We start from the raw sequence: 24,579 nt of genomic DNA, 5'->3' as shown, positions 1-24,579 counted from the left end.
ATTTTAGATTTTATAATATTTTCTTTTTCTATTAAATTTTTTTTTTTCAGATTTTATAATATTTTCTTTTTCTATTAAAAAAAAATTAAGTGAAAAAATTTGAAGTGTTTTCTATGGCGAAGAAAATTAAAATATCCAAGAAAAGGGCTAAAATTTTGGACTGAAAAATTCTCTCCCAAAGGGAAGATACTAAAATAGTGTCATGGACTAAATAAAAAGTACATAAAAACAACGTTGTAAATCCCACCATAGCCATTAGTACAATAAAATCAACGTTTTAAATCGACCCCATAGTCCTATTTATTTGAATAAAAGGCGAGAACCGTATCCTATTTCCTTTGCATTGAAACAACTTTTCGACCAAGAAACTAATTTGGGCTTTTACGTTTAATATTTGGACGAAAATGGTTCCAGCCACATTTTGTAGAGGGCCGATCCGTGGGCATTGACATCGAGTATTCTGAGCGGTGAGGGATTCAGGAAAGAAACAGCCGATTATAATTTCTAATTTTTTTGGGAAACAGCAGCAAAATTGTCGGTGAAAATTCTTTGGTTCAATTCGATTGTTATATCAAAGGAAAAAATAAAAATAGGAAAGTATCAATCATTTTAATGGCGTCTGTGAGGGTTCACCATGGTTCCTCCCGGTCCCGATCCCTGTTTAGGTGTGTGGATGGGGATTCGAACCCTGCTCGATCTGGAGCATATTGTTCGCACCACAGGAACCACAAAACGCTCAACAAGGTTGAAGCCCTAAAAAACCTAGCGAAGGTTCGGGGGAGCGAGATCTCTAGGGGGAAGGGCTGCGGAGATCGGGGTAACTACGGAAGCCGTACCTCCAGCCGGAGTAATTCGTGGGGTAGCGGTTCAGAGAGAGAGCCCGGGGAGATTTCGAGTGTTGATCGGGGCGAAGAATTGATAGATTTTCACGGCGAGGTCAAAAAGCCGCAGGATAAAAGTGAGTATTTATGGGATGCAGAAATTGAGGCAAGTAAGAGAAAATATTCGTGCAATAATGGAAGGGATGTAGCGCAGCAGGCTCCAATTTCCATGGATGATGAGTTCGAGCCCGGCCAGATCCAGGAGAGCCCAGAAGACGGCAAGTCGTTGCAGAATATTTCGGCATCGTGCTGGGATGATGCTGATGATGATTTACAGAGTCCAAACCCTAAGAGGGCGAAGCTTTCTTCGAAACCCGGTAAAAGAGCTTCTTCAAGCCCTAGTCTGAAGATTATTTCAGATAATAAAGTAAAAGCTTCTTCAGACAATAGTTCAAAAATTTCTTTTGAGTCTAGTGCAATGTTTTCTGCCAATAAAGTCGGAAATTATTTTTTAAGCCCTAGGATAAAGCTTCCTTCACATCTTAGTGTAAAACCTTCTTATGATACCAGTGTTATAAATTGTTTTGACGTTAATGGTAAGATTTTATCTAGTGTAAACCAATCTTCAAATGCTATGGAAGGAGAGTTATTGATTGCCAAGAGCCCTGAATTATATACGGAAGAGATGCTAGCGGTAAATATAGCTGCATCTCGATGGGCCGATGATGTGTATTTTGATAGTCCGGACTTGAAAAGAAGCAGAGTGACTCCAGACTTTGGTTATTCTGAGAGACAGCAACGAATAACTAAGACTTCTGCAAACAATAGTGCAGGGGAAATTTTGTCACCTGAAAATCATGACCAGCTAAGACAGAGATCGTCTGGTTCAGGGGTGAGTTCGGCATGCTCTGATAGTGATGGCAGTCACCATGGCTGCGAAACAGTGTGGAATGATGAAATTGGAGTTTCTGATGATGAGCACGATTTGAAAATTGTGGATACCGATGATAGACATGACCTTAAAGTTGAAGCTTCTGATGATGAGAAAGATCAAATGGATTTGGATGGAGATGCTGATCAAGCTTGTTTATATCCTAATAAAGCGTTGCCTTCTGAATCTGATTCTCCAGTATTATCTCCCGTGGCAGTGACTGTAAGAAGAATTGATATGATGCAAGGTTGCAGAAGTGTTGATGAGTTTGAAAGATTGAATAAAATTAATGAGGGTGCTTATGGTATTGTGTATAGGGCAAGGAATAAGAAGACTGGAGAAATTGTTGCATTAAAGAAGGTCAAGATGGAAAGAGAGAGGGAAGGTTTCCCTATGTCCGCATTAAGAGAAATTAATGTGTTATTGTCTTTGCGTCACCCTTCTGTTGTTAATGTGAAGGAAGTAGTTGTTAATGACAAATTAGACAATATCTTTATGGTGATGGAGTATATGGAGCATGATCTTAAGGATTTTATTTGCATGATGAAACATCCTTTCAGCACTAGTGAAGTCAAATGCCTTATGCTGCAGCTTCTCCAGGGTGTCAATTATCTCCATGACAATTGGGTTTTGCACAGGTTCTTGTTTTCCACTCATATTTATTTCATGCATTTTAGTCTATGTTTGACTAAATTTTTATTGCTTGTTGGCATCAGCCATTGTTTTCCCTGGTTTTTTGTTTGTTTGTTGTACATTGCTTTAAGTTGGGTGCCTAAGGTTTAACAACAATCTAGACACTGTATTATTATTTTCTTTTCATTCCGTGCTCTATTGAAGAGTACATTTTGTTTTTTGACTCCAAGGAAATTGTTGTTGGGGAACTTCATGCATTGCAGATTAGCTGTCGCAAATTGTTTAATATTGGGGTTCCCTTTGGACCTTCTGTTGTATATATATATATATAGATATAGATATCAGTACTGATATTTTATTTGCCCACTATTTCACCATATGCATGAAGTTAAAGGAACCTAGCTTTGAGCTTTCTGCCCCCAAGGCAGTTCTGAGATACATATCTTTTATAAACAATATACATGTTTTTTTATAATCAATCTTAATTCTTTATGTTATATAGGGATCTGAAGACTTCAAATCTCTTAATTAATAACAAGGGAGAGTTGAAGGTTTGTGACTTTGGTTTGGCTCGTCAGTATGGCAGTCCTTTGAAAACTTACACTAGTTTGGTGGTTACTTTATGGTACAGGTACGGTGACTTTGATGTTGTAAGTTTTATTAGATTTTGATTTAGATCATGGGCCATGTCTTTCATTTTGTTTCTGATTCATGAAGATAAACATTTTACACACTTTCAATGATTTGTTATAAAATTAATATAGAGATTATCTACATATTAAGTGCTTCTTATAATTTGTTGTTAGACTTTATTTTCATACTTTATATTTTATCCCAAACAGAAGTATTGACTGTTCAATGGTGATTTCAATTTGTGCAGAGCACCCGAGCTTCTTTTGGGAGCCAAGAAGTACTCAACAGCTGTTGACATGTGGTCTGTGGGCTGTATAATGGCTGAGCTTTTGGCGAAAGAGCCTCTTTTTAGTGGAAAGAGTGAAATAGATCAAGTAGACAAGGTATGCATTCTCAGATCCTTAAATGTCTTATACAAGTTACATTTCAGTTTCGAACATCATTTGTGAGAATTCTATCAAGTTTACTCTTTATGGTTATTGCAGATATTTAGGACACTGGGGACACCAAATCAGAAGATATGGCCTGAATTTGTTAATTTGCCTGGAGCAAAATGCAGATTTGTTAAACAACCGTGAGCATCTTAAATCTTTATACAGCTATTGCAAAGTAGCAAGTATTACTATCATATTGTAGAATAATTGTGTTCATTGGGTTGTATTTAGTAAACATCTGTAGAAGAATCAATTTGTTGTGGTAACCTATTCAAAGCATAAGTGGCAACTCCCAGAGAAGCTAACACACACACACACACACATTGTCATTTCATTGCCTTTGTTTTTTGTATTTTACTAATGATAAATAGAAATATGATACTTTGATCCAGATATAATAAACTGCGAGAAAAGTTTCCAGCAGCATCATTTACTGGCAAGACAACTTTATCTGAGAGTGGATTTGATCTTCTTAATCGCCTTCTTACCTATGATCCTGACAAGGTGACAATGGAACACTGCTGTAATATTTAATACTTCCAAAATGTGGAATTTTACATGTCAGTGTTAATTATTAAGTTATTTGTTAGTTTTCCTCTCTGACCGTTGTGTTGGGGATGTGTCTCCAGCGGATAACTGCTGAGGAGGCCTTAAACCATGATTGGTTTAAAGAGGTGCCTTTAGCAAAGTCAAAAGAGTTTATGCCAACATATCCTACCAGAAGTGATCATGACAGGTTGGTGTCAACTAGTGTGCATGTGATTTTTTTGTTTTTGGTGTTTGTGGAAGTTGACTTTTTAGTTGAATATTTATCATTGCTTACAGCTGAATTACGTAAATGATGTCAACATTGTTATTCATTTATATTGTCATTCTTTTTCCAGACAATCAAGAAGGTTGCGCAAGAGCCCGGATCCATTAGCCCAACTTAAAAGGGAGTCACAACAAGGTGATCTAGCTATTGGTGGCTTGTTTGGCTGATTTTGTTGCCAATGACTGTTTTACGAGGAACCATTGCATAACAAGGCAGTTTGTTTTCTGATGTATTCATAGAAAGTGTTTCTGATGAATCTTCGAGAGTGCATTTCAAGACCAGTGAGATAGCCTTGGAAGGACTGTCTTGAAGTGCTCAGGTATTTCATGTACTGCACAAGCAGGTCTATCAGATCAAGTCTCCACTGAACGGTGTTGGCAACCAGGTGAACTATGCACCAGATATGTTTATGGTTAAGATTAGATGGTATCATTAAGTTACTGAAATGTAGCTTAAATGCTTCTGTGTGATACTTATCATATTCAAAGCACTTGTAAATATTACAGTGTATTTGTATGACATTAAGAGATTCATTGGCCCACAATCACGAATCTGACTGAAAAAGATATGGAAATAATTTTTGGGCATCACTTTTCTTTATATCTTTGATCTTCCATCTCATGTATTTAATCTTAGAGTTTTTGGTGCAAGAGAACGTCTGGTGAAAGTGGAGATCAAGTTATTTGCTTTTTAATTTACAACAGAAGGTTCGAGGCAAATATCCACATCAAGGTAATTTCAGCTATTTAATCTTTTTGTTTATCCGTAATGCTAGTTCTTGTGGGAATCATTGCTGGCATGTTAGCTATTGGTGGAAACCCTGAAAATTTGGAGAACACTTTGCTATATGAAGCAGCAGCAAAGGGGTGACCTTATGCTTTTTTTAATATTTATAGTCTTTATAGCTTTGAGAAATAGCCCATGATTCTGACATGGATGAAATTGTCCTTAATAATCATCCCAGTAACTGTGCGTTCATTAATTTTAAGTTAGTGGTTATCAGTTTAGACTAGTAGTTGTGAAATGCTAGTTAGATTTACATATGAGCCTTGCAAATATAAGAGAGACAGATCGAGCAAGTTTAGCCCTGAAAACTTGAGCAAAATTTGCTGTAAAAAGGTAACAGAGAAGGGTATTTGGTAGTTTTTACACCCAACTTTATTATTTTGGAAAATATATCACGATTCTGACATGAGAGGAAAGTTTGACATGCTTGAAACGTTTAAGATAATTCAATAGCTCTCGTTTACCATTTTGGAGCTAAGTTATGCTAATTGTTTAGGTGGTTGTTTGATTTATATATGGCCAAGCCAATATGGCAGAGACAATTAGAGCATGCTTACTTTTGCTATAGTTTGCTGGTTACCATGCAGCATAATGCATGTTAGTGACAGTTATAATAGCTACCCTTGTCTTGGTTTTTTTTGTTGTCTATGAAAAACATGTTGATATTAAGGCAGTATTTAAAGGAAACTGCTCTTTTAAGAGAAATTTCAAAATAGCTCGCTTTAAATCGTCAATAATGTGGTAGAAATCATTTTTGGGAAATTCTGCCAGGATTTGTATTTAAAGGAAACTGCTCTTTTAAGAGAAATTTCAAAATAGCCCGCTTTAAATCATCAATAATGTGGTAGAAATCATTTTTGGGAAATTCTGCCAGGATTTGTATGCTAGCTTTATGCAGTTCGGTTTTCTGGCGATTAAACTTTAAAGCTCAAGGCATGCTCATTTCATGGCTTTATTGTAATAAGCAATTATTATATGCTTTTCTCATGTAAAATTTGTGGAAGCTTGTTCCCGAGTTCAATATTCAGATGTTTGTAATTGATGATAGCAAAGTTGTATTTTAGTAGTGGTAAAATGCCATTGAGTTTGCAATTGTTACAAAAACGTAATATCTACTAAACATTTATGCCGATAAAATAATATGGCCAGAACAGTTTTGAGCTTCTTCAAGCTATTGAATGTTTAGTGTAATATCTGCATGACATGTATATTTGTTTGCATGTACAATTGGTTTGTTAAATGAACAGCCTGAAGAAGATAAGTTATCATGGATTGCAATTTGAGACCTGGAAGAAACTTCTATGAAGTTGATCTCTGTATGCATTGATAATGGCCATTATTTGTTATGACTAAATAAGCCTACCTAATAATGGAGTTTGAGAATCTGCAATGCATCCATATTACATTTAATATTGACAAGGTTTTATTGATCATCAGAAATTTCACTTTTTGTGCCCCGTGCAACTGATTTAATTGAGATTTGTGGCATGACATCTGACTGCAAAATTTCACTCTTGTTTCATATCCATTAGATTCCTGTTCGTTGTACATTCATATGCTAATGATTACGATGTTGCACTATGGTTTTGCTATGTAATAAGTGGATTTGGTAATATTTGTATTGCTATGCTTGTGATGTAGATATTGCTTTCTTATAGCTTTTATTTTGGGATAATTTTTTATTTACATCTTGATGTATGCCTTTAACATCGCATGCTACTGTTCTTATAAGTGGAAAGCCTCTAATGATTTGGCCACTCAGCAAATTGGTTATTGTCAAGTCTGGCTTGCCTTGATTATGATATTTTTCTCAACATGATAATTTGCAGTAGTTAGATCCAGCTGGTTTAAGTGGACATGGAGTGGACTTCGCACTTGTATATGATTTCTAGCTGTGGAATCACATGTGAGGTAAAATCTAGTAATCATTTCACTCTCTGTGCATATTGCTTGACTGGCTTTGAATTGGTTCTTCTTTAGATACTTAGTTTGGTAGATCTTATTTGCAAAGTTTATATCATTGTATTTGGAAATTCTGTTATCTTTGTAATATGTTTAAAGAAACTGAATTAAATAAGCACAGAGGGAACTAGGATTGTTGGAAATTCAGTCCATTTTTTCTAGCGATTAATGAGGGATTTGTCTCCCTACTCACTGTTCTTGATATGGCTTAGGCAGACAGATATCAGGGTCTATATATTATAGAGTGCCATGTTGAACCTGTTTTATTAGCCAAACATTTCAACATAAATTTTATGGAAGGTCATGGTTTGACTCATAAATATCTACATTTGTATTAAGCTTTAGTAGATGACTCGATGCATTTGCATATTCTTTGTGATGATTTCAAGGGTTTGGAAGCAAGCTACAATCAAATGTAAAAAATTGGTAAGTCTATGAATTGGTTAGTGGAAATTTTTTCTTCAATTTAAAAAAATTGTATTTATATGAATTTCTGCAGTAATCTTTCTAATTTTTTCAAGCGGCCAAATGGGCATCTGGATGTCAGACCCAATTAAATTTAATTTTAGTTGGAATCCTTATTTCAAAAAGTGGGATTTAAAATGGGAGCTCCAAATAACAAGTATTTTGAGGGGAGATGGAATTCTTGTTTTGGGGCCAAATGGGGATACCAAATCCACATTTTCTTGAATTCCAATTCCCATTTTGCAGACCTAAACAGTGGATTAGGAATTTTGAGAATTTTGAATTCCAATTCTTACTCAAATCTGCAATTCAAATGGACTAAGGAATAGTTACTTGTTAGTCATACAGATGTTTTTCCAGTTTTTTGGATCATAATTCAACGATGCCGGAATAGGAATAGGGGGAAATAGGAATGTTATTCTGGAATAGTTATTGTAGAATAGAAAATAGGAATATGTATACCTATTATCTGTTTGGTTAGACAAAATCGAAATTGGAGTTTGAATAGCATACTAACAATGTCGATAAAGCGATCTGAAACCATACGATTGCATTCTGAGATTTTTTTCATGATCACATTGTGTACGAGTCAGATTATGAAGAGAAAACGGCAGAGGATGTCTGAATTCCTCATGATTTTCCTTGTTAGCAAGGTCATACAATGTTTCAAATCCCTACGCAGACTTGAGGTTTTAGCATGCGATCTTAGTATTCAAAATCGATGTCTCTGATCCAGTAATAATTTGTGCAAGAGCGAAACCCCTTCTCAAAATTGGCCATTTTCCATGACTACGGGGCTCCCGTTGGCTGTGCTCATGGGCATGGACATGGACATGAAATTTTCATCAACTATGAAAAAGTAAAACTGGAATAGGAATATGTATTCCAATTCGACCTATTTAGGTGGAATTGCAAATGCTCATTTTTGTGCCAAAATGGGAATACGTATTCCTATTCTCAGGTCTGATTTGGTGCACCCAAATGGAGGATTAGAAATTTTGGAATTTACATATGGCTGTTCCAGTCTAATTCCCACTGCCAAACGGGTCCTTATGGATATGAATTCTTTTGGATATGCTTGATTTAATTTATTTTTTGACCTTCAGAAACTATTGAATTTTTTGAATTTAATAATTATGTAGTCAACATCAGGTTTCTTTTCCTTGAAGCTTTTATGACAATCACCCTGCTCCTTGAAGCCTGATGTTGACAAAAAAGTTACCAGGTTGAAAAAATTCAATTGTTTCCAGAGGTCAAAAAAATCACCAGTCCAGGAAAATAAGTTAATTGTGTTAGAAATTTTTAAGTTAAGATGAAATCAAACAAATCTAGCATGATCAAAAAAATTAATTCCCAAACAGATTTGGAATGATCAACAAAAGTAGAAATTATTTTATGTGATTAACAATTAAGTATGACCTAAGCATTAGAATTAAGGAGCTACAAAAGTAGAGATTATTTTATGTGATTAACAAGTATGACCTAAGCATTAGAATTAAGGAGCTATCTGATAGGTGGCTATGTAAATTTGTTCACAAATATGAATTCCTAACCAGTTAAATGATTGAGCAATGGAAACTCAAGAAATGTTATGCCTGAAAGCGGAAACCTACATCTGAATTTTCTGAATAATCTGGAACCATCCCATGTGTCTGGAGATAAGATTATTTCTGACGGCAATTTTTTTATTTGATGTTGTGTGAACTTCCGATTTTAAAGATGTGACCCTTTTTTCCCAGAATTCTGTACAATTTTTAATCATTGGAAGTAATTGAAGCTTTTGAACCTGGTATATAGTCTTTATCCATAATTTATATGCCATGCATTGGAACTCACTACTAAGGAACAATTCTTGACAGCTTTATGACATTTTTCCTTGTTTCTCCAATACTTCTTGCTCATGTTCCTCAAGTATCACTTCAAGTTCAGATTTTCACAGATATTGAGCAAAGCTTTTTACATTTTTTTGCGATAGCCATATCCTTCTAAATATTTATGGTTAACATAAATACATTACTTGTTTGTTTTGATGGCCTCTGTACTGGCATACAGGTTGTCGTCATGCTGACCAGTTCCAATTTTTTTGGTGGAATTGAAATTTGTAAATTAATTTTGGTCAACCTTACACTTCAAAACTTAAACTATAGATTTTGCATATCTACAACATTTATATTTCTGTTGATTGATGCCTGCTTTGTTGCAGTGGTCTGGTATTGAATAGGCCGAGTAATTCTTAAGGATAGGACTCCATATGCTCCGCCTAGTTGGAGGGGGGCAATTTTTTAGGTGTTTCTAATCCATAAAATCTTCTGAAATGCTTGGTAATCTCTTTTTTGTTGTCCTGTTGCTTCTACTTTTAATTACATACAACTTGATGGGGAAATTCTTACCTAACCTTCCAAAATCCTCAAGGGGTGTGAAATCTCAAATGTGCATTGCCAATATTATTAATACAAAGTCAACAAAATTGATTGTAGCAGTTGGAAATACCTACAATTTCATAATGAAACTGGAACAAAAATCTGAACATGTATAGAAAGTGTTATGTTGAAAATCAAGAAGCATGATGCTTTAAATTTTGAATTTATATCAAACTTCAGTAGTTAAAATTACTAAAATACAATACAGCTGGAAAAATCGGATTCTTTGGGAAAGCGTAAATAATTTGTTGGATAAAAATTTTAGTTTTTTTAATTTAATCCTACTGAAAATGAGATAGGAACGACCTTGTAGAGAGCGGTAAAACCCACGGGAAGAACATCGAGCATAAGTTTGATTTTTTAACCTAGATTTTCAATACATCAAATGTATGAATTGGATGCAGTGGTGAGTCTCTTTCCTAAAAGTTTGATAAAGAATGTTATCTAAAGTCAAGTAGTTCGTATATCCCAAAAAGAGACCATTTTTTATTATGTTTCACCACCATGGCCAAGTTCAAGTAGAAGTCAAGGAGATGCTCACAATGTTTATAATTGCCATACAACTCCCACCCCATGATTCTTTGATAGTTAGAAGATCTTGAACTTTTATCTCATCACAACATAGCATAGTTTTTCAAGCTTGTCCCTTTGGTGAAATGGTGGGCCTTCTTGCCTGTAGGGCCTACAACCAAGGTTCAAGTCCCGATAAGGCCATTCTCTATTGTGGATCTTAATTGAGAATGTTTTCCATTGGCCCTTGGTGAAATAGTGGGGCTTTTTGCCTATAGTGCTTACAACCAAGGATTAATAAAATTTGCTGATGAAGTCAATGGTTGAATGTTGAATGGATACAAATTATTGAAGGAAAATAAGAAGATAAAAGAAGCAAGGAGACCAAGAAGAGCAGAGAGAAGATCAAAGAAGACTTAAGTGGAAAGTGAAAGTGAGAAGGTGTGAATGAGACAGTAAGAGATAAAAAAAAAGAAATGAGAAAGAGATCTGAATAAATAATGTAGTGCTGAACCTAACTTATCATTTGAATTGTTACTTTCTAACAATTGTAGCAAAATATTGACCCTTGGTGAAATAGTGGGGCTTTTTGCTTGTAGTGCTTACAACCAAGGGTCAATAAATTTTTAAAACGGCTTTGGCTCTTGCGTTTGGCTTCGGCTCCCGTGTTCGACTTCGACTCCTGCATCTCGTTCGACTTTATGGCAGTGGCTTTGGCTTCCGTCCCGACTCTAGCTTTTGCTACTTTGCAAGCTAGGGCTTTTGCTTTGACTTTTGCTGCTTTTCGAGCTAGGGCTTCTCTTGATCCTAGTAGGGATATTTGTTCCCCAGTAGTTATGGGTAGTTTGGCTATTTCTTATGTTGATGTGGTTGCTTATGAGGTTGGTCTTGGTGGTCAAGCTGTGGGTCTAGGGCCGTGTGATGTTGTGTCAGTTGCAATTAGTAACTCGATAATGATTGATTTTGTGGTCGATATTGTTGCTGAGGTCTTTGTTTATGTGGATGATATCTTGTCCAATGCTGCTATCTTTTGTTTTAAGGGTTCTTGGCCCTCTTGGTTGGAGCTGCATGCCTGGATCACTTGTGTTTGAAGCCCTTCATTTCAAGTACAACTCAGATATACCCTGTGACAAGGGGTTTTTTCATTGTGAAATTTGAAACTTTAGAAGACAGAAAGGCAATCTTGCGTCGTGGTTTCTCGTGGAGGGAGAAGTTTCTTTTGATGGCTAAACCTTGGTATAAGGAGTTTGACTCGGCGATGAAATCTTTAAATAAGATTCCTTTGTGGGTCATGCTGTTGCATCTCCCCCTTCACCTTTGGGTGGATTCTGTCTTGGAGGCAGTGGGGGAAGCCCTTGGGGACTTCTTGATGGTAGATACTACATCTTCCAATGTGTTTAGGATGATGTATGCTTGCATCTTGGTTGAGATTGATGTCTCCAAGGGACTCCTTGAAATGATTACGTTGAAATCTTTGCATGGCCCTTGGATTCAACCTTTTGATTATGAGGACATCCTCTTCCGATGCAGGATATGCCACAAGACCAACCCTCTTGCTGCTCGTTGCTCTTGAAAAATCTAGACCGAAGAAGTCTCCTTGGTGGAAGGGGGTCTTGGATGATCACTACACGGTTGAGAAAGATTCTTCTAATGGGAGTGGCGACTCTTCTTAGGACATAGTGGTGGCAGACTCGACTGTTGTTTCTAATGACATGACTATCCCTACGATGGTGGCCTCTTCTGATCACCTTCTTTCGGATTTTGTCTGGCGATTTGATTGTTGCCACACCTGTGGCCTCGTCTCTGGATTTTGCTGCCCATCTTTGGACGTTGATTCTTCTGATGTGGTTCATTCCCAGGTTGCGGGGGTTTTAGGGGATGGTTGTGGTGTTGTTGACTTTGCAGGGCAGAGGGCAATTGGTTTGGTGGAGGAGGGATGGACCACACTGAAAGGTAAAACGGTTAGGCCCTCCACTCTTTTTGATATGGCATTACGTTCTCAAAAGTTGGGAATGAAAGGGAAAGCTTGATTGTGGTTGCCCCTTTATTTGGTTTTCTTGGCGCTTTTGGCTTGTTGTTTGACATGGTAAGGGACCTATTGTCTATTCTTCTTTTTTACCATGGGGTTTCAGGTGCTCGTTCAAAACCTATTTGTGTGGTTGATGAGTACTGTGTTATTTGCGATGCCACTTTGGTCATTGTGTCCTGTTGGGTGACCTTTTTCACCTTTGGATTGTAGTTTTGTTTGGTTTGGGCTTCTTTGAAAGTTTTATGATTTGTAAAGGGTTTTAGGCTCCCTTCAAAACCTATTTTTCTTATTAAAAACTTAGCATAGTATTTTACAAATTTGAGTGCATGTAATTCCAGTTTTGTGAGTGCTTCAAAATCTAGGCATTCCAAGAAGGAATATATCAACAACGATAAGAAGAAATGTGGTCATGTTAAATGACTTGGAGAATTTTGTAAAATTTGTATATTGTTCGTGGACTATAATTGTTTCAGAAGGTTCAAATTGTCCATGAAGACTATTGAAAATGATCTTTTAAAAACAATTATGAGATTTTTGCCAAGAGGTGCTATTAACTAAATAGTGTTACATTTATTACTTGTCCATTGAATCAATGAAAAATTTAATGCAAAGTACATTGAGGTAGATCAAAGAAGAGATGTTGTTATATCAAACATATCAACCACTATTCTTTAGGGTTATGAAGCTGCAAGTTTGCAAATAGCTTTTGAACGTTTGAGACCTAAATATCCTAGCTCAAGATTGTTAGACGCTGCGAGTGACACTATTGAACTCGATGAAAGCAATGGTGGATGTATGAGGAGTTGTAAGCTTAGCATGGTGAGTTGGAAATATTGAGGGAAGAAGTGTAACAAAAATATAATCATGAAAAACTTGTTTCAACAAATTAATTAAAAATGGAAGGTTTTACTAGGTTTAGATGTAAGTTGTTGAACTTCATGAGGCAAAACCTTAATCAAGAGAGGTTTGTTACAAGTGGAAAATAACAATATGTTATTGTTTAACTTGCCATGCTAGTAGAAAGGGTGAGATGTGATGTTATGTAGTTTTGTTGGGAAAAGTGAGGGCCTAATTATAAGGGTAGACTTAAGTAAAAATATATGTAGTGTTTGTGAATGACATTACAGACATTGCATATTCAACATCATGTTCCTAAATTCATTAATTAGGTAATGACTTGTTATGTCGCCATTGGTGGATAGTGGTAGTTATTTGACATGTTTTTAGAGTTGGTAACACACATATGCCTTCCCATAGATATTTTTTTGCCAAGTAGTTGGACCAAATGAGGATAGATTTACAACATGGATGCTAATTGTTTACATTTTTTTCTAAGACGCATCTTATGAGGATGTAATGCTAATGTGCTCTTGAGGTTGGCACCAAGCAATATTCTTTTGTGAAGATTAGTCATGCTTCAACTTATTTGTTTGTTGAAATTTTAAACATTATCTTTGTTGTGTAAGTTGAAAATTTGGGCTTTGTTTGGAAAAGACAATCTTTCTTTTAAATAATGAGGAACTATTGTCTTTGTGAAGGTCAATATTTAATGATCAATTGTAGTCCTTCCTCACACCTAGGGCCTTATTATTTGTATTGTGATTTGCTTTGTGGGTAGCTAGAACTTGGACATGATGGTTGTTCTTCAATGTGGTTTATTTCTTGATAATGGTAGTAGATGACCCCTTAAGGGTGCATTGGTTCGCTTGAGTACCCACACATTTTCAAAGGGAGTCATTTTTGGTTGTTGGTAGCACACCTTTCTTTACAACTTTTGTTGTATATTAAGTCATTTTGATCTCTCCCAATAAGGAAGCTCTCATTTTTGGTTATTGTTGGCAACCCACCTTTCTTTTCTACAACTTCTTTTGTTGTATATTAAGTCATTTTGATCACTCCCACTAAGGAAACTCTTTTGTTCTATGCCATTATCAATTATCCCAGTATTAGTCAACAATTTTTTTTTGTTGAGGTTTGATGATATTGAGGAATAATTTGCTAGTAAATGCTTGGGGAGTGTCTAATTTTAGTATTTTAGTTCTTGAAGAGGGCCTAATTAGGCATCTACACTGAGGTATATTGACAAGTGGATGATAATATGACTCATTTAGCACTATAGTACCCTCTTATAATTCTTTTGGAAATAAGGATTGATGGGACGTCAATTCATTGTTGTTCTCAAGCTACATCCTTGTAGGAATAACAAATTTTTAAATGCAATGAGATTATGTTTGATCACCTCTAATTTTACTTACAACCCTCAAATCGTTGCAATGGTGGTGGTTAAGATATGAATTAAAATAAAGGGTTGGCTCTATTCCTTGATTGAATTCATTATTTCACAGTTGTTATAGCGAATTAATAATATTGAGGAATAAGGATTGAATCACACTATCCACTATTTGGATTTGTTAGCTCTTACATAAGGTGGGCATGCATATCAACTAATTGTGTTCAAATAGATATGTTCAACATTGTTTACTTCCTTTGATTAGTTGGCCTCCATTTAATAATTTTGGGTAATTCAAGAGGGTCACTGGTAATAGATTCCTATCTAGTAGTTGGTTTAATCCACACTAACTCTTTTGCTTTCAAACCTATAATTCTCCCCTATCTTGTTGGAATAAAGTTAATAATATAGTTCAAATCTTTAGGGAAATGAACAAGTGGCCAATTATTACCCATGAGCGCTTCATATCTAGAGAAGGTCCTCTCTCTCGATTTAAATATCGAGTAGAGCAAATATTGCAATTTGTTCTAGCCTAACTAGTTATAGGGCCATATCCATTTTCCTTGTGTTGTTCTTCATGGGTAACCCTCTTGGTTTTGGACATCTTATTTTAGTGTACATCTTAATTAATTAATATTTGGACAATTGAATATTCTTTTATGTAGTCAAATAACTACCCTTAGGAAATGACAAGGCTATATTGGGTGCTAGATCTCTTGGAATGTCTTATTACAAACGAATTGGTAAATATTTGCTTAATATTAATAGACTCTGAGTGGTCAATATATACAAAAGAATAAAACGAGAGATATATTCAAAAGAATAAAAAGATGTTTCCTTAGGAAATGATTGTAAAGAATAGAAACAGTCTATTCTAGCTAAAATATAGCTAAAAAAGCTAACAGAGAATTACAACAAACTAAATAATAGAAACATTCTAATATTTATAGTAGTATTACAAATAGATTACCATTAACTAATAATAGGAGCTTATCTATTGTTGTAATATGCCTCTGTGTGGGACCATATCAAACACTTGTTATACAATGCATTTAATTCAAGGGTGTGCTCTTTTTTATCATTTAGGGGCAACAAAGACAAGTGATAAATAGAGAGCAATGACAACTTGACTTGTGAGAGAGTAACTTCATCAATTAATGGGGATCCAAAAGCATAAACATTTTTTGTGGCATGAATATGGGTGTAAATGAGAAAGGTGTAGTGTTAGGTTGTTTCTGACTTGTTTAATTTATTTTTAATTGTCATTTATGTGTTAAAATATTGTGCTAGTTTTAATACAAAATACAATATCAAAGACTTGCCATGAAGATAAGACCAAAATTTGAAAAAAATCAAGGATATCTTTATAATGTGTTGATTTGTATTGTAATATTTCATGCTCATTTATGAATGTGCTTTCTCAATTATATCCTTAATTTGATTGCACTTGGATTTTGAGTTTGGAGTTGGTGGTTTGTGTTATACTCCTTATTGACTAGGATATAGCGTTGTGATATTCTTCTCCATAGCTTAGTCATAAGGGTCGACAATGTTGGCCTTCTTTGAAATTATCTGCACTTTTAGTGAGGTTAGGTATATAATCAATCATCACATCGTCATTTTTTGAATCACACAACTTAAAGGCAACATTTGAGGATTCACAAGGGCATGCCATTTTCATTTCAATGTCTTACATCAAATTTAGCACTTGCGAGGGCAAGACTTACATCAAATTTAGCACCTTTCAGAGCAAGCTCTCCTATATACATCATCATTATTGGGTATGTTATACCTAGCTAGGGATTGATGTATGATGTCAAACATAAGAAAAAGATTGGAGATGTATTCAAAACTTGAAAAGGTAAAACAACATGGAGATTGTAGGTTAGCCACATAGTTTGACATTTTTTTAAACAAAATATTACGAAGATGATTAGTGAGACATCTTTTTTTGCATTTGTTTGGGTTATCTATAGTAGGCACCCTCAAAACTAGGTTACATACCCTGATTGCCCTACATTTTCAAGCCCCAAATTTGCTGAACAATTCATTTGTGATTTAATATTTCTAATTTTTTACTTTTTTTTTTTATTGTTAAATTTACATCTTCAAACCTAGTTCTTGCTCTATCTTAGGGCATAGTTTCCATAGTTAAACCTTCTTTAACAATGATTTTTTTATTCGCTTAAATGAGTAAGCCTTGGAGTCTATTCCAATGCCTCTCCTAAAATCCCTCATAATTAACTCTCATAAATAGTTCGTCATGTGTGTCTTAATAAGTTTTAATATATAGCTGTTCTCACCCATTTTTGATAAATGTATTAGAACCATATTTCTCATACAAATCTCATCCCAAATAGGATCTTCCTATTGTTTTAATTTCCTAAGTGGGGATATTACTGGTTAGCCCTTCATAGTTTGAGGTGAAATTTTAGATAGAAGTCTTCTTTTGGGATTTTAGTTTTGTCTAATCTATATAAGTAGTTTAAATTTAGTACTTATAATATCTTTGTATATTTTAGATTTACCTTTGCAAGTATTTTGCTAACTAATTTTGCATGCAAAGCCTTTTTTAGAGTTTTAAATTTTCTATATACAAACATCATAGCTCTCTTTTCTTATATATTTTATCTTAATTGATTAGAGGATATTTTGTGTTATAAGTGGTTTTCCTATGTAACTACCTCATTGTTTAACTAGAAGAGAATAAACTTATCACGATTTTGTTGAACGGTTTTAGACATGAACGAAGTTTGGAACGGTTGGCAAAAACTACCTCTTATTATATGGAGTAATTGTATTATCCCATGAAATGATAAGGGTCTCATAACATTGACTTTCTTGCATTGAGGAAGAGAGGAATGGTTTTGAATCTCATAAAGATAGAGTGTATTTCTTAGCCCAAAATGTTAGTCATAATTTTGTTTGATTTTTACATCTATAAAATCTTCTTAATTTTGTGTTTGTTGATAATATTTAATAATAACAAATACTAGATATTGATGACTTTTGCATGACAGAAGGCTGCTGGTTTGGTGGAGGATGGATGGATCAAAGTAAAAGGTAAAATGGTCAAGCCTTCCACTCCTTTTGAAATGGTATTACGATCTCATAAGACAGAAGCAAAAGGGAAAGCTTGAGGTTGTGGCTGCCCCATTTCTGGTTCTCCTGGTACTTTTGGCCTTATGTTTTTTATTGTCAGACATGGTAAGGGTCTTATTGTTTAAGCTCCTTTTTACCATGGGGTTTCAGGTGCTTGTTAAAAACTTGTTTATGAGGGTGGTTGATTTCCGCGTGGCCACCTTGGTCACAACATATTGGTTGTTGACTTGTTTCACCTTTGGATTGTTGGTTTGTTTGGTTTGGGCTTCATTGAAAATTTTATGATTTGTAAAAAGTTTTTAGGAACCCGTCAAAACCTGTTTTCCTTAATAAAAAACAAATATTGGATATTAAATAATTGTCTTAGACTGTTTTTTCACAAGTATCACAAGTAAGTAGAGTAATCAACACTTCACTTAGTAGACTTTCCTACAAACACAACCTTTTTACCAACATCACATTATGGGACTTCGCCCATTCTTTGTCCCTAACATTGACAAGTAACATTATTTATAAGGTGGTGTCTTTTTTCTTATGGAAATCACTTGCTCCCCTCTCTTTGTAACCTCACCTCTTTCTTGGCTGTGTTCCTTACTTTCCTGAGCTCCCATGATGTCCCCCCTTTCAACTTTTCCCTCTTTCCTCTAACATGTAGCACTACACTTCTCTTCTTCAATCTCCACATTTTGGAACCATTTCCCTATAGAAAAGGGGAGAGAAAATACCAACTAGATATGTAGTATGGTTGTATTTGACAACCTATTTTGTAGGGCTAGAATTGAACATCAAGGGATGAATTTATGTTGCTCTTGTATCATACATGTCAGATAAAAAAATTGGGAGTAGAGGCTCATAAAATGAGCTTAAGAAGTCAAACTACTATTCTAGGTTGGTATCAACCTACAACAAACTACTATTGCTTTACCTACATTAATGTGTTCTTCCTTCACCTCTTCTAGCACTTAGAACACTTGCTAATCTCCTCCACAAAATGTCTTCTTTCCACCTTTTTTAAAATTATGGATCTATGTTCCTCTCGTTTGTGCAATCTTGTTCACCAAAAAATGACCACCTCCACCAAACACTCAACACACAACAAACATATGCTAAAATGTAATTGCATTGTATTACTTTTATCCTTTTACTTAAAGAAAAATAAATTCAACATTATTGAACTTTAGTTCTTGCTCATCCATTACTCGAGTTTTCATTACATGTTCATCTTCTTCATTTGTGGCCTTCCATCATTTTACCATTGCCTTCACACTGCCTTGGTCCTTTTCATTATCTATTGTTGCAACATTCTTTGTTGTACCATTAAATAACTTCTCAATTTTAATAATCTCCTCTTTATATGCAACATATAATCATCTTCTAGTCCTTGGTCATATGTTTATTAGTCATTAACTTCTTTCTTTTGATTTAGTTGTTCTTCCCCTATTTCAACTTGCGAGATAAGTTGAAATATTGTAGTCTTTATTGCATATTTACGTTTTCAATAGAATCATCCATTTAAATATTGTAGTCTTTATTGCATATTTACATTTTCTTTCTGGCTTTAAGTTGTTAAACGTTCAAGACTTACACAATTCTGGCTATACTTTTGAGCTAATAATCGTTAAGGGAGAATCACTAGGACACCTTATGGAAGTGATAGTAAGGAAAAACCAGTATAAGGATAGTCTACTACATTGCAATTTGGTAAGAACCACTAAGGCCCCCTTATTGCTAGCACATTTTGAGGGCTACAATTAAGAGAGAATTGTTAGGGCACCTTATTGCTGGAACATGTTAAGGGAGACTCGTGATAGAGGTACCCTGTTGCTATGTGATTAAGGGAAAACTACTAGGGAATCCTATTATATGAGAGACCTAGGTTGCAATTAAAGGAAAATAGTGAAGGGCAACCCATTATAGCAACAACGAACAAATAATCATCATTTAAATCATATGTTGTGAAATATAAACCTTGTAGTGTGAATGCTTAAATTAATTACAAACAATATTTATACAAGGGATTTGATTTTTGATTCTCTTAGAAAGATGAGAGCATACTCTCTACATTGTGTTATTGAAACAAACTTTGACTTTCTAAGGACTTTGTGCTATTGGAGAGTTTGGGCTGATCTAATCGCTATGAAAAGGCATTTGAAATATGTCTATAGAACATTGAGTTTTGGCTTTTATCCATAAGCCCTATAATCAAGGGATCTTGTACAATATCCACACTAGGGAATTATAAATGATAATACATGATGGCATAAAGATAGACAAATGTGAAGATAGGATAAGATAAGCCAAGTTAATTTATTAATGTCCAACATGAGACCACAAATAGGGGATTGAGAATACAATAGGGGCTAGAAGGTAGCAAGATCACCAAACAGTGTTCGAGTACAACCAAACAAAAATGAAAACAAGCAGAGCAAGAAGAAAAGAAAGAGGAAAAACAACGAAAGGGTGGTTACAAAACCGCAAAACTAGTTCATAATTGTGGAAAAGTAGCTCACGATAAAAGGATAACTAGTTGTGTGTAGAGAAATCCGAGCTTGATGCTGGAGAGAGGAGGTACATAGTTGCTGGTGGTGCAAATGGTCTCCTTGATTTCGTGTGAATATCCGTGGATGAGCATCAAGGCCGCTTGGTTTCCCTAGGAGAGGTAACTAAAGTGAAAAAATAAATGATAAGCAGATGAAGAGTCACAAACCTAGGGGCGGGTAGCTCCTGAAGGGTGAAATCTTGAAAACTAGAAAGCCTCCCTTAGATTAAGAGCAAGGCATCGTTGGTCCTCATACCTGAAAAAGGAGGACAAGGACTTGCACTTTGAATAAACAATGGAACCTCCCTCTAATCTCATAGTATATGGGACAATAGAATATAAAATGTATCTTGTTTTCGATTGCATCCATGTCACAACACTGACAAAACTTCTCAACTTTGCTGGTCTGATGATCTGTCTAATTTTGGAGCTGGTGAGAACTCGCTCTGAAGGAACCCAATTGTATAGGTAAGGCTTGGGGCCGTTGTCGAAAAGAGTAGTAAGGACAAACAATGATATCATCCTAGTTGTCGATAAGTGCTTTGTAGAGAAGGCCATACGAGGACGGAGACCCCTTGGTGGGTCGACCCAAGTCACTTGGATATACTTCCCTGAAGATGTCTATCTTGGTAATCTCGTTCAACTCCGATTGTGGGGGAAGGAGATGAGTGGGTGTGTCCAATGAATACTAAAAAGGGGGAAGGTGATCAATATCAATACCAATAGTGATAAGGAGCCTAGATAATTGAGCATACCGACAACGAGCACGACTAGTTGGATTTGAGGCATCAATCAAAGCTGAGGAACAATAAGCCACGTACAAATAACTATATTTGCCATCTATAGAGTTTGCAAAACCCCAAGTCTGTGAAGTAACCAAGCTAGATGAAATTTTGTGTAGAGTCTAAAGGGATGAGCATTGAACTCGGCTAAGATAATACAGGTAGGAGTAATCGGTTGACCAATGATGAGGTGTCGCAGAAAGAGAGTCTGGACTCTCTCCATCAAAGCCCATTGGGTGATCAAGAGGGAGGGCCCCCAGATGATTAAACCATAAAGGATAGTAGGTCTAACCAAGGAGTCCAAGATAGACATCTTGGACGTAGTGTCACGCCATGCCACATGTCTTTTTAAACCCAAAAGAGAGTATGGTGTTTTTTCTTTTATTTAACCTTGGAGCAAGTAACCATGGACCCTATTCAAGTCTTGGGCTAAGCCATTTGAATAGTAGTTGTGTTTACACCCAATTTTTCCTCCGGACTACAATCAATATGCTAGTCTAGGATGTTTTGGTGTATTTTACTTAGTTACAGTGTTCATCATATGTATTCATTAGTGATGTGCTATGCAACTCTGTCTAAATGTTCTTCTAGTGTTTCTTCCTTCTAGAGTATTCTTCAAATCATGTAAACATGTGCGTGAGGTTGATCAAGATTGCTAATATATGGTTGAGACTTCGTTTGGTATGTTGGGAAGATTGAATTAGATTTCCTATTGATGAAGATTACGAAATTATGTAGTGCCTTCTTTTAAATGTGTTGGACCATGGAAAGCAAACATATTCCTATTTATGCCAAAAAGTTGATTATATACAAACGCCTATAATTTCAAGTAGTTAGTTGTAGCCGATGGTAATTAGGAAGGCTACCTTGAAATAATTTTTAATGCATTAGTTTGTATCCAACTTTCTTGCCTAGGAATATGTGTTGCTTAGATTTTGAGTTGACCACTCGAATGATGTAGCACTAGTAACCATGTGTTGTAAATATGCTTTTATCTCTTATCAATACATTGACAAGGGAATCATTGGATGATTGAGTTTGTTAATAACTTCCATGGTGCTTCAAAGTGATTATCCCATTGTTCCTTATACAAGAGGAGTGTGAAATCTTCCAAGTTATTTTGCCATAAAATGTTACTAATGAAGTTGTTTTATTCTTTGCATTCTTTGATCATTATCACATTGTGTTGGGCTTCTTCTTGTGCATGAGTAAATTCTTCAACAAAAACTCTTGTACAATCTTCATACAATTGTTTACTCTAGGATGTCTATAGGCATTATATTTGAACATGCAATTAAAAAATGAATTACATGTTCTTGTGATTAATCTCTCTCTATAAGGAGATAATGTTGAATATGGTTCAAATTTGCGATACGCTGTGGATTTTGTTGTTGTTGTTCTATTTCTTCTCCCCAATTGATTTTGTCTAAAATAACCTATTGTGGGTTGCATATTGAATGAAATTGAGTTTTGGCAATCCCAAAGCAACCCAATTAAGTTCTTGTATAATATCCTCTTGGTTTGTCTATTGCTGGGAATTATGAGTTGAGAAAGATTTTATCATTGTTGTTTTATTTGTTGAATGACTTCATTATGCACATCATACCAAGGAGGTGCATTGTTTCTCAAGATCTTTATTAAGTTCTTTTCTAGCTTCAACAATGTTCTTAAAGTATCATGCAATGTAAATGATAAGACCAAGAAATTGTTGCAAAGTTCTTTAATAAAATCTTTTATGTCAACCTTTTGGGTTGCTTCAAGAAAATGTCTTTGTACATGGATTTTTCTATTTTACTTTATTGTAGTACCCATAAAGATCAAACTTCTGCCTACCGACTTAATCAAAATTTAGACATGTACCATTAGTTTGAAGGATTGACAAAAAATTCTTGAGATGCTCGAAATGAGATCCATGATCTTGATTGAAAATCAAGATATCATCAATATAAGGCTGAATAAGTTTAGCATGATGAGCACAAATCTTATCCATGATACCTTGAATTATTGATGGTGTTTTTATACTGAATAGTAGGACATCTTGTTGGTAGTGGGCCATCATCCTTCGCAGTGTTCGTGACATGGTTTAACTGCCTCTTGTGGTTCTATAGGGCTATTGGTTTTATCAAGCATTAACAGGTCGATCTGGTGGCAACCCTGACTTTTCTAACAATTGGTATTAGAGCTTGGTCATAGGTTTGACACCTGCAAGCCACAATGAGTGACGCTGGGAGGGGGATTGTTGGCAGTGGGCCAACATCCCTCGCAGGGTTCGTGACATGGCTTTTCTACCTCATGTGGTTCTATAAGACTATTGGTTGTATTGGGCATTAACAGGTCGATCTTCTGGTGCAACGACAACCGTGGCCTTTCTAACACATTCCACTCATAGAGGCCTTGTGGAATAGAAAAAAATGATTTGTATTGATCTTGTCCTCAATTCTCAATAGATGTAATCCTTGGATTCTCTGCCATATATAATCTATGCTTAATAGTGGATGCTGATTGCTTTCTAGACAAGCATTTAAAGGCTTATAATTAGCGACTAAACATTTTTCAGCTATCTCATTTCCGTGTTCATCTTTCTTTGGAACATACATAACATGACTTGGAAATGGAATGGTGCTTGTCCTTATCAACCATTCCACAAAAGATGAACTATTTTTTTTCGTAAAGTTCTTGATATGGGTTAGACAAAATCAAATAATTAGCTTTCACGAAAGGTATAATTTCCTTACCATTTTGATCCCTTTTCAATGTCAAGGTACACTTAAATGACATTTGGTACTTATTGAGATCTTTGGTGACAATTGTTATCAAAAATTCCTTTTGATGTTTTCAGCTTGTTGTGGTTGAATTACTATTTCCTTTTTCTCAAAAGAGAATAAGCTCTTGGTTCATTGATCTTCTTTACATTGCCAAATTTGAACATAATGTGTTCTAGTTTCTCCAATAGTATATTGATATTCTCTATATGCTTGTTGGGATGGTACAATCCTTGATTCAAAGAGAGGTGTTTTATACCTAGATGAAATCATTTTGACATGGAAAGGGCTTTTCACATATGTACAAATGTTACATTGGAGATTGCCATCTTCTAACCCATTGAATTAGTGATGGTCATAGTGGTTAATCTTATGAGTGAGAGGATTTGAAATGGACAATGCACGTTTGTGAAAATATTACTTATAGACTGTACAATATAATGAACCTACTGTAGTATTAATATCATTTGTAGGCGTGGCTAATTTCCTATGAGCTAATTGAAAAATTCCCCAGGGGAAAAGAGCACCCTCCTTATTAGAAACAAAGATAAATAGAAACATGGTTTCTATAAAAGAAACCCAAGGACCATATTCTTCTTCGCCAATTTGAGTTCTAGCCAAGTCTTGAACAAATTCGAGAACATATTCCATAAAATTTTGAGCTCTATTTGGAACAATTTGTGGGTCTTGAACAACTGGAGTAGTTGAACTTAATAATGCAACAAT

At 35.3% G+C, this 24,579-nt stretch overlaps 1 protein-coding gene across 3 annotated transcripts; it reads left to right on the top strand.

Moving 5' to 3' along the window:
- The first annotated feature begins 307 nt into the window (after positions 1-307).
- On the top strand, positions 308-17,983 carry LOC149566107 (uncharacterized). Of its 3 annotated transcripts, XM_089819537.1 has the most exons (11): positions 458-2,390; positions 2,888-3,016; positions 3,266-3,401; positions 3,504-3,592; positions 3,845-3,956; positions 4,082-4,188; positions 4,337-4,401; positions 4,506-4,651; positions 4,903-4,998; positions 6,882-6,963; positions 17,689-17,983. In XM_089819537.1, the coding sequence occupies exons 1-8, from the start codon at positions 613-615 to the stop codon at positions 4,574-4,576; spliced, it is 2,487 nt and encodes an 828-aa protein (XP_089675663.1). In that variant the 5' UTR covers positions 458-612; the 3' UTR covers positions 4,577-4,651; positions 4,903-4,998; positions 6,882-6,963; positions 17,689-17,983. The 3 variants fall into 3 exon arrangements, with proteins under 3 accessions (XP_089675664.1, XP_089675662.1, XP_089675663.1); XM_089819538.1 differs by having other exon boundaries at positions 308-2,390; positions 4,506-4,998; positions 17,692-17,983; XM_089819536.1 differs by having other exon boundaries at positions 308-2,390; positions 4,506-4,998.
- The last annotated feature ends 6,596 nt before the right edge of the window (positions 17,984-24,579 follow it).

Source organism: Cupressus sempervirens, chromosome 3 (genome assembly GCF_028749045.1).
Source record: "Cupressus sempervirens isolate cs-2001-9-10 chromosome 3, ASM2874904v1, whole genome shotgun sequence".
In the NCBI taxonomy this organism is placed as follows: domain Eukaryota; kingdom Viridiplantae; phylum Streptophyta; class Pinopsida; order Cupressales; family Cupressaceae; genus Cupressus; species Cupressus sempervirens.
The sequence above is the reverse complement of the archived record's forward strand: the minus strand, read 5'-3'. Positions and strand labels throughout refer to the sequence as shown.